Source organism: Necator americanus, chromosome I, assembly GCF_031761385.1.
Source record: "Necator americanus strain Aroian chromosome I, whole genome shotgun sequence".
NCBI classification, from domain to species: Eukaryota; Metazoa; Nematoda; class Chromadorea; order Rhabditida; family Ancylostomatidae; genus Necator; species Necator americanus.
This window is the reverse complement of record NC_087371.1, coordinates 694,284-705,068: the sequence shown is the minus strand read 5'-3', so window position 1 is coordinate 705,068 and position 10,785 is coordinate 694,284. Positions and strand designations below refer to the sequence as shown.

At 39.0% G+C, this 10,785-nt stretch overlaps 2 protein-coding genes across 3 annotated transcripts; one reads left to right on the top strand and one right to left on the bottom strand.

Moving 5' to 3' along the window:
• Position 1: 1 nt before the first annotated feature.
• On the bottom strand, positions 2 to 6,741 carry RB195_004077 (uncharacterized protein; the record flags this gene model as incomplete). Of its 2 annotated transcripts, XM_064178634.1 has the most annotated exons (7): positions 2 to 77; positions 144 to 226; positions 283 to 411; positions 477 to 571; positions 1,011 to 1,192; positions 4,301 to 4,317; positions 6,661 to 6,741. In XM_064178634.1, the coding sequence occupies 7 exons, from the start codon at positions 6,739 to 6,741 to the stop codon at positions 2 to 4; spliced, it is 663 nt and encodes a 220-aa protein (XP_064033051.1). The 2 variants fall into 2 exon arrangements, with proteins under 2 accessions (XP_064033051.1, XP_064033052.1); XM_064178633.1 differs by lacking the exons at positions 4,301 to 4,317; positions 6,661 to 6,741 and having other exon boundaries at positions 1,011 to 1,191.
• A 1,974-nt stretch (positions 6,742 to 8,715) lies between these two features.
• Positions 8,716 to 9,135, top strand: RB195_004076 (uncharacterized protein; the record flags this gene model as incomplete). The annotated part of the gene is made up of 1 exon (XM_064178620.1): positions 8,716 to 9,135. One exon carries the CDS (start codon positions 8,716 to 8,718, stop codon positions 9,133 to 9,135), a length of 420 nt encoding a protein of 139 aa, XP_064033050.1.
• Positions 9,136 to 10,785: the final 1,650 nt, after the last annotated feature.

Here is a 10,785-nt window from a genome sequence, read left to right as displayed (position 1 = left end):
ATCATGCAGATCGTAGTAAAACTTCCAAGAGATCAGTTTTCTCCCGTGTAAAATTCTCAATGGCAGTGTCATTAGCGCTGAAAATCCATGGCCTCACCCAAATCGAAAATGATTACCGTATGAGAAAGTAAGTTCATTTTTACCTGACAGCGGACTCGTAATCGTAGTCGTGAGATGAAGAACTGTTAGTATTGGTGTTATTGGGAGCTGCATGAATTATTTCATCCTGAACAGGGCAGGGGTTGTACAGTACACCCACAAACGCAACCACGATTATCACACCTGTGACTCTTCAAGTGATACTGTATGATTACCCGATCGCAGATAAGCATCTGCACCGAATTGCCGTACCATACCGCAGAACAGTGGCCCATCTTCCTTGTTGCAGACCTCGTATCCACGGGTTACCCTCTGGAAAGTGGTTGCTGAGTTCACTTTTCAAAGATTGGGGAATCAATAAAGATCGATAAGCGTACATCTAAACAATCGCAGAAGGTGTCGTCGCAATGCTTCCGGCCGAGTTGGTCATCGTAACATTTATCGTGTGATACACAGCATTGGTTCACTGTTTCTAAAGTAATTTTTTATTGTTTTGTCATTGTTTTTTCAAATTGGTCCTTTTTTTTATTTTTCAACTTATTTACCGATAATTCTTCGTAGGTAGGAAAAATATATAGGTATTTTGGTAAGGTTTTTTTTTCAAAAATGCTTATGAGCTTACAAGCCAGGTAAGGTGCACAAGACAAGCAGAGATGGAGAGATGCGGCGAAGCAATCTCTTTTATACAGACAGTATAACACATATATTTGCACTATGTATAGTCTAGAGCTAACTTCTTTCTTTTTCTTCTTTTTCTTTTTTTATTCCTTCAAGAATACCGCCGATACGTAGTATAGAAGGAGACTTCTCTTCTTTGTTGAGGAGGAAGAGAGGCTTAGCAGAAACATGGTAGCAGTTTGTTCGTTGTTCGGCGGTTTTCTAGTCCGTCAGAAAATTTACAAATCACTAACTCTTCAGTTTCGGACAATCCAATTCGATCTGATTTTCGCTGAAGTACTTGCTGAACGCGTCCGTACCACATTCCCAACTCTCTTCTTCGTCTTCATAAGACTCAGCTGATTCAGAGTTGGTTGATCTTGTCGGTGACGATCGGGTCGAATACAGTACAGCCAGGAGAACGATTATCCGCATTCTGAAATGGACTCCTATAGAAAAGACGAAAAGTTGGTAGTTACGGGTTTTTTCGACTTGTCAGAAGTCGGTCAGATGTGCAAATCCCCGCTGTTTGACGTTGGATCCCCGAAGAAATTGACAAAAAGTTTTCCTGACACTTCGGTTATGTGGTGTAAGATTCAACGTATTGGCCAATGGTACAATATCAACAGTTAATTTTTTTTTTTAAAAATATTAATTGATCACCTTGATTGGCTCAGAGGATGAGAAGATTTTCAGCAAGTGACGTTTTTATCTGTGTTACAGAACTCATGAACACCTTTGTAAGCACATTCCGAATAGTTTCTTTTATACTGGGGGATAAAACTAGTTGTGAACGGATTTTAGGAACTCAGTGCTCTCTTACAGTTCTTTTTTCTTGAAAATCCATGGAAGTTATATGTAGATGATGAGAAAGTAAGCAATAGGTTGAGAAATATTTCGCACAACTTGAACTGAGTTATTAAAAATTGAGCTTGAGTTTAATTAATTTTAAATTAATTTTTCGGCTAATTTTTGCAAATTTAAACTGTGAACTAGAGCAGAGAAAAACTTACATAGTAGACGTGAAACAAAAAAACGTCTCAGAGGAAATTAATTCTTTTCTGTAGATCTTTCTTAAAATAGAGGAATAAATTACGGTAAAAAAAAAATGAATTAGAGGGGCGGTGTTCGTATACGTAGGGAGAAATGGTTGACAGGCAAGCAGTGAAATCAGTCACATGGTTGGGCTGGCCTGAGGCTGGGATAAATCCTTTAATGGGGCGAATTCTGATTCTTATTATAATAACGTCTTCATATATGAAGCAGTTCCTCATAAAAATTACAAGAATGTTTCAATAAACTAAACATAGACAAAATATATATTCCAGTAAAATATTTTAATGAATGTGTTAATCATCGATGTTTCTATGAATTCCATGGTAGAGCAGTCTTATACTGGATACTGATTAAATCTAGTATTCATCTTCCACAACATGGGCAAAATAAGAGAAAAGCCAAAATGCAATATCTTCTCATATCAAAAAAAAAATATCTGGAACATAACAGAAATGAAATTGTTCGGGATTCATGAAAAACGTAAAACATATCCAAAACCAATAGAGTTAACTTGGAAAATAAGTAAAATTGAAACAGCTCCACGAGAGGTTCATTTCTACTTCTATTTATTGTTTTCTATGTAAATAATCAGAAAGAACCACAACTGGAAAATTAGTTGTGGAGAAGTCTTCGCTGACTTTTATAGTCGTCGTGAAAAGTGGACAAAACTGGAAAATGTTGGGAAATCCTTAGAGAAAATAATTACACGGCAAGAATGCGCTAGAAATAAACAAAAAAAAAACAAGAACGGTAGTTTGTACGATGTATTTTACTATAAAAGTTAGACTGTAAAAATGAAATTTGCTTTGGATTTCGAAAAATTCCAAGATATCTTAGGAGAAGCATCTTACAAACGAAATAGAGGAGAATTAACGAAATGTCTAAAGAAAAACTGGATGAGGTGAGGGAAAAATGTACCAAAAATCCTAACAACTACAAATTCAACGTGCTATGATCCTAGGATAGTCGATCATGGACGCTGTAACAAAATCTGACGCTTTTGAGAATTATCCTTTCGAGTGTTTTCTCATAATTGGTTAGATGAAGTTATGGAATTTTTCATACATATAATTATATCACTTTTTTTCAGGATTCTTATTTCACAATTTTTACATTTTTCCCTTATCTGCATACGTTTTTTAAAGCTCCTTTTCGTTTGTTTTTCATTAAAAACACTTTTGTTCCTTTCACTCTCCATTTATCTTCAGTTTCATTTGCATTTCTTTTCATCAGTAATTTTTTTCGACTTTTAAAAAAACATATTTAATCTTCAAACGACTAGGATAAAAAACAGAACTAGAATCATTAATGTAAATCAAAAATAGGAAATGTAAAGTAATTTAAGAGAGCCTTAAATACTCTCCTAACTGATTTCCTTTTTTTTTTGCTTCCCTCTCTTTGCATTCATTTTATGATTTAAGTACCAAAATAAGGATGGTTTTTAGATCGAATGCTGACCTTAGTTTTCTTCTAAGAATGGAAATAACCTGTTTGATTTGCTGACGGAGAGGGGGTACTAATTCATCGATTACTGGATCTCAACGCGAAGAGACTGAGCAGTTGGGGAAAAAAAAACCAACTGACAAACACTTATGTGTAGTCGGGTCAAAACCACATGAAACACAGTTGCGGTGCAGTTGCGTAAACGGCTGCGCTGCGAAGCGGTTGGAATCGAGGTGGGACCATCGCGAACTGCAACAATGTACGGTGGTAGCAACGGTCCCCACTCGATCCTGACCGCTGCGCTCCATCGCGACGCTTCGAGCGCAGCCGCTTACGCAACGGCACTGTGCTTTACGTCGTTTGATCGTACTGTACGTAGCGATGAGTCGACAACGGAAACCGACACTTCGATGAGTGAATGAAAAAACGAGTATTAAGTAGTTCGTTGTGTTACTAAAAAAAAATTAAGAAACATGAAATGAGATTTTGTTGCCGATGTCTTTTCAGTCCGAATGACACGAGTCAAAAAACCCGTCAATTGACTTTCGCTACACTTTTTTTCTATTTTTTCTCTTCCAGTTTTTTCAACGAAAAAGTGATGGTACAACCATGCATTGATCTGTAGAAGACATGGATGAAGAAAAAAGAAAAAAAGTGAACAAAGATTAAGAAAAGAAACACGCGAATACCTAAGTGTAAAATTTTCTTCTTGTTATTTCTTTTTTTTTCAAACAATTCAAACAAGAAAAGCGTTATCCGTAATATTATCCTTATACAAACTAAAACAAGTTTTTTCTGCTCTGTTTTTTTTTGACTCTAGAAAATTCTACTGCTAGGATGATCTATCGCAGTAGATCAAATTTATCTGCTCAGTCAAAAAACGGGAGTACAATGCTAGCCGGAGTCTTCTGATGGGAACTTTTAAAAGAAAAATTTTCTATATGCAGAAATTTTCGAAATGTAGAAAAAGGCTGCTAAGATACTGGAGCGATCCAGGTTATAAGACATGGAAGAAACTACAGAAATGTCTGTAATCAACACGAACCTCGTTAGTGGTGAGTTCTATTATGAATAGGGTGAAACGTAGATGCTGGAATCGATGCCACAAGCGACAAAACCAGAGGATAGGCGAGTTTTGGGCGGTATCGGAGATCAACGACGTAACAACGCACACAATTTCACACACGATCACATATGAAAAGAAACCGGTCGAGAATGGCGCCGTCGTCGTCGTCGTCAGGGACGTTTCCATGAACTGTGACCGGCCATTGGCAAGTTGTCGACTCAAAAAATCCCTCTTTGTTATGTCTAAGAACGAACCGTGAAGACTATGGCGTTATGACAATTGAGAGGTCAAAATGACATATCAATGACATGCTCTTCGTGTGTGGAACCAAATGACTGGGAGTATTTGTTAGTTGCTCAGCTATACCAAATGTTTTCTTGAATTATCGCTGCCTGGAGCATCACAGAAGTTCCTATAGGGGCACAATTTTCTATTGTTGACAGCCGTAATTCCAGTGCATTATTTCCATTTATTATTTGTTATTTATTTATTATTTTTGTTGTCCTACATTCTTCTTATTTAAAGGGACCACACCACAAAATGACCATGTCTCACGGATAGTAAAGGATCCAGAGTTTAGATTACGAATATGAGCGTGTTCGCGCTCAATTCTTGCTAATAGTCATGAGAAAAGGCGTGAGAAACGGGATTTGAATCTGAGTTTCCCCTGTCAGGCACCTTTCAATGGTTCCCAGACTCTGCACGTGTACAGAGGTGGGGCGTCGTAGAAAAATTCGCACTCGAAAGCGGTTTCCCACGACGCTTTTCAGGGGATTCAGGGAAATTCAATTTTGTGGTGTGCTGCCTCCGATGTGCCCATATATGCTAGGACCTTCAAAAGAATTTGAACAGTTGAAATAATAGCTATGATGTATATATTTGTTATATATATTTTTAATAATTATAATAGTTAGAATAAATTTTTGCAAAGCTAATGCTGATATCCTATCACTGGTTACATGATCTCTACGACACTGCAGCTCTGCAAGCTGTTGCCCTGGCAGCAGTTGCTGATATTGTGCTGATCACAACATTATGTTGAAGTAACCTTTCTCGTTCCTATAAGAGCAATTTTTCCTCAATTTTTTTTTTGGCCTTATTACAAACGAAATGAATACATTTGTTCTTCACCTCTATGTTTTTTTTTGCGTTCTTTTTGAAAATTTAGAAAATTTAACTTCCATAAAAATTTCGTTCGATAGATCAATCTTGCAGAACGTTTGCGGATGCGAATCCAGACAAGTTAAATAGCAACGTAATTGATGAAGAATGTCCTGCAAAAGTTCTCATACGAAATTTTTGAGTTATTTAATTCCCATCGGTGTAAAGTTTTCTATCTACGGTATCTGGTATACTTAAATTATAAATGTGCTCAGTGGCTAGGCGTGCGTGAACTTGGACTATCGTTACTTGCGGCTGCGCTCAAAGCGGTACGGTGGAGACAGCGGTTGGAATCGAGATGGGACCATGGCAAACTGCAGAGATGAGTGGCGGCAGCGAGGTCCTTGCACGATCCGAACCGCTACGCTTCACCGCGCCGCTTCGAGGACAGCCGCTTCCGCAACGGCACCGTGCTTCATGTTTTGACGTCTCGATACTGCTGCGGCGTCTGCAATTACGGTCTTCCTCGCAGCTCCTTTCCAACTGGCTTTCGTAGATTCTGGTTTGGAGCGTAGCCTTTGACGAAGTCAACATCCATTCACGGGTAATAAGCTAGTCGCAACTCAAAATTTGGGTAAACGCCTACTACTTTTTTTGTTTGTTTCGAAGAGTCGTTTTGAGAAATCGGAAATTGGAGAACATTTCCAGAAAATTTGTCAGAAATGTCTTGTATGCTGTGGACGTGCTTTAGACAGGATTCCTTTACCCTTCAGTATTTGTTTGGATTCCCATTAATCCAACTTCCAGATCTCAAACCCTTTTAAAATTCACTACCTTCAAGCTTTCTATGTGTTTAATTTCCGAAGAGGAATTTTCAGGGGACAAAGGTCTTTTGCTAAGGTCCTCTGCGTTTCTTTCGTTCTTCAACTTCCATCCTGCAAATTGCACTGTTAAGGATCTCAAAATATCATTATCCTTGGAAGACTACCACTGGTTTCTCTATTGGAGGCCTTAAAATTCGAAAAATTAATTAAAAATCAAAATTTCCTTTGCTTAGACATCTTCGCATATTTCTCAAAATTTCTGCGCGATTCCGGAGGTTCCACGATGGGAAGACCTCCCATTCATGTAAAACGAGTGATGGAGTACAGATCCGTATATTCCAGGCTCGCATTCTCAAAAGAATTGGCATCTATGTTTTGTATGGACAACTGCTGTTCGACTGAGAGCGTGACTACCTCCATTTTACACTTGAGCAATAGTTTACTTAGCTCCCACTGACTTGGATACTGATCCGTACGATCAATTGCCCGCTCCATAAACTACGTCCCAATTCTGAAATTACGTACGAGACAAGAAAACGCCGCCAATTTGCGGCACTAGCGTGGTCAATTAAGCGCAGTGACGAGAAACAAGTCGAATCTCTTCACAATGACTGACAACCAATCTAGTATTCTCCTCGCGAAGAAGTCCGTAATCGCAGAAAAACCGAATGATTGATGACGTCACACGTCGATTCGTCGCAGATTTTTCGTGGTCCTGCGTCGCGGCAGTAATTGTATGCGTGCCACTACGGTGACATATGGCGCAGAGCACTGCGCGCCTGTCCATCGTATGTGGCGGGGCTTCTTTTTTTGATGCGCAACACTTTTACAATAAACTCGACTAGATCTGGTAATCTCTTTGTTGTGCTCTTTCCGACATCTTTGGCCGATATATGATTGATACGTGAATGCACACATTGTGGATTTGTATCGTAGCCCTTTTGCAAAAATCTCAGTTTTATTTGTAAAACATAAAACATCTACTCGTGTTACATCACATTTTGAGCAATTTTCTTATAGAGGTGTTGGTTTCCATTTTTCCGTGCATGAAGAGAAATCCATAACAGGCTACCATGACTGGGCATCCATTCCATTGCAACTTTTCTCCCAGCTCTCCTACAAAATCCTAGATTCTCAGATCCTTTCCGTACAGTACCTCGAACCTTGAGATCATCGATATTGCTGTTGTCTCATTCATTTCGATGAGAAACCAAAGGAAAAGGCGGTGTTTTTTTTTTCTAGACTGTTTATTTATAGGTTGAGAAACTGTAGACGGCTGATCTTTCTGTTGTTGGTGCTGCCCTTGATTACAGTATCCGTCAAATTCTGTACAGGCGCCAATCGAGTCTCATTGCCGCTGGTTGCCAACAAAACGCTTGTTTAACTTTAAAGATTGCCGTATCCCCTCGGGCCCTATAGATCAGGCGGCCATCCGTGCAAATTTAAGGGCACCGAGGATTGGCCGGTGCCTTCAAGCGCATGCGGCATCCCGACAGAGCTCTGTTGACCTCAGACGAAATCTTGTTAGCGTCAGTGTTCCCCTCGTCTATTACATCCTTTTGTTTGAGTTTTCGACATTTTCGGGGGCGAACACGCCTCTTGAGGGAATTCTTAATCATTTTTCATTTCTGTCGAAGTCTTCTTTCTTTCTCTTCGAGACGGAGACTTCGAGATCACGGTGGCTGGCAAATCGTCAGAACTCCAATTAACCGCCCGCCGCTCATCGCTGGTTTGTTTCGCCGACCGCGGACACAACAACTGTTGCGTCTGTTTTTGGCTAATTCCACAGCTTTAAGATTAGTTAAACCTCACCGTTGTTATTGATTTCTTCCCGCAAATTCGCACTAGATTCCCATTTCTCAAGATGAGGTTTTGCTTTTGATTTTTTTTACTCAGTTTTGTTATGGAATAATCGGATGTGCAGTAATTATTTTATGATTTATATTCTATTGTATATTTTGCGTATTCGTATTTCCTATATGCTTTGTGTTTTTCTTATTATTTTATCATTTTTTGTTTACTACTTTTGTTTTGCGTGTAAAATCGCGTTTCTCTTGTCACCTATGATCATACAAATCCCTTCTACTGCTAATAGTTGAACGAAATCGATCGATCAATGTCATAAATAAACCCTTGTCAGCTGTTAAGTGTGCTGCACAGCACGGGGTCGAACGGACTCACCGCCGGACAAGCCCCGTTGGAAAGTTTCGGACGGCCAGGTGCGGTTAGCGTACGAGTTTGCTGTTCCGAAGTAGAGTTCTCTTCTTCTCACTCACTCACCTTTTTGCATCGGTCGCTAAATAACTCGTCCTTGGCTCGTTACCGCCGAATCTACGTCTTTGTTCAGTGTTTAGTGCCGAAAACGAGATGTTACTTTGGAGAGTGGCGCAATTTTTGAATATCCTTTGAAGTTCTGAAGATGTACTGCAAACTCTTACTGTTATTCATAGAAATTGTTACAAATATGACATGGATCCTTCAGAAAACCTCGTTCTTTATTATCTTCGTGCGCATGGTCTCTTTTCTTTGTCTCTCTTCTCTTCGGAGCAACGTGCAAATCAGTGCGAGATTCCTGGGGTTCGTATCCTCGATCTTCTGGGTGATCTCGCGACAACCAGAGCGAATTTTCAGTCGAATATCGCGAAGATATCATTCGACTTCTGGATCGTTGCGATTTCTGAGAACTGCTTTCGAAAACTGCGCGAGTCACTGTGTTTTGTGGACCCCATCCTATTCTATCTCAATCATTTTTTGTTCATATTATTATTATTATTATTATTATTATTATTATTATTATTATTATTATTATTATTATTATTATTATTATTATTATTATTCATTGCAGTTTATTTTGTTCCTCGCATGTTTCTCCAAACTCCTCTATCCTAAGCTTCATGATTTCCCTCACTCAAAAGTAATCTCCCAAGCCGGCTGACCCAGCTAGAGCCGAGAGCATCCAGCAGGGAAAGGGAAAGTGCCAGGGTTTCGGTTCACTCCCTGACCAAGATGTCAAAATAAACCTTTTCGCGTTAGTCGCCGTCGTTCTACAGTTGGACCATTCTTCTCCAGCCATCCTTGCAGTTATCGGCCGCTATTAGCGCTACCAGTCAGTACTCTCGTGCTCTCTCGCTCTCCTATCTTCGCCTTGTGCACTAAAGTAAATCCAGTGCAGCTATTCCGTCACACCTTTTCTGCAATCGTCCACAATAAGGATGTTCACTGCTGCATCGTATCGCTGCAAAGTACTGTATACAAGGTACTGTAACGTGTAGTGGGAATACGCAAACGATCAATATGTGAGTAAAAATAGCTCCTCTCTCCCAGAAGCTGCTGAATGGCTTAATTTCTAGTCTTTACAATTCAATTGAATAGGCTTTTTTTTCCAGAGGCGCCTTGACTCGCAATCTGAAACTAGTTTTGTTCTGAAACATTGCAAAAGAGCCGTAAAAATAGTGCTGTGCATAGAAATACACGCTATATCCACGTTTGAGCATCATTCGATCCTGAAAAGTGAAATAAATTGTGGTTGAAGCAGTAAGTTATTCTAAAGTTTAATAAACTATGTGAAGTCACAGTAACTCGTTTCATAGATTAGTTTAGCGCTGCTTGCGCTCGCCCTTCTGGAATTTTCCGAAAAAAATTGCGAACTGGCGTATTTATGACGGTTGAATTCGCTGAATAAAAAAAAAGCTGCCGGACGTCGATGAATGCCCACTGGGGATGCGGCGGTCACCAATGTCCCGCGGATGCCGACGGCGTCAACGAACACACGTCATGCGGTCGGAATTGATCGAGATGACCCCAGCTGCTCATAATTCTTCTCCTGCTCAGCGTATAATTCTCCATTAATTAGCAATTCCCGACGGTCAAAACACTTCTTTTCCGATTTTCTGGGTTCCGGGTTCCTGGAAGGTTGTTTTCTTTCTTGAAGACTTTCGGATTCCACAATACAAGATTTATTTTGGGAATTTTTAGGAAAGGTCATGTAATGAATCACTTTTATCGCTCGTCATTGCTCACGTCCAGGTTTAAGTTTTTTGACGGGCCCAATTTAAGCGAATCCTCAAATGGAGTCGCTACTAACCTGGAAGTTTACTGATCCTGCTACTTTCACTTAAGAAACTTTAAAAATAAAATAAAATAAAATAAAATAAAATGTTTTGAATACCACCAGTCTTCGCCTGCCTTAGAATAATAAACATTATTATTCCGGATTTTTTACAGTTGAAATTAAATCTAATTAAAATTATTCGTAGTGCCTAATCCATTTCCCGTTCTTGTACATATTTCTAGCTAGGATATTCATATTAAGATTATTCATTTTTATTTATTATTTATTTTACTTATTATTTATTTTGTTTATTATTTATTTCATTTAATTTCTATTCATATTATTTTATTTATTCAGTTGATTATTTAATTTTTCAAATTATTTCTCTCCGAATTTTGTACGATTTACTTTCTGGGAAGTAGCAAATTCGTTACTTTTCTTTTAATCTTTGGCACTTTGGGTGAATTATTTTCAATGACCTGTAAAAA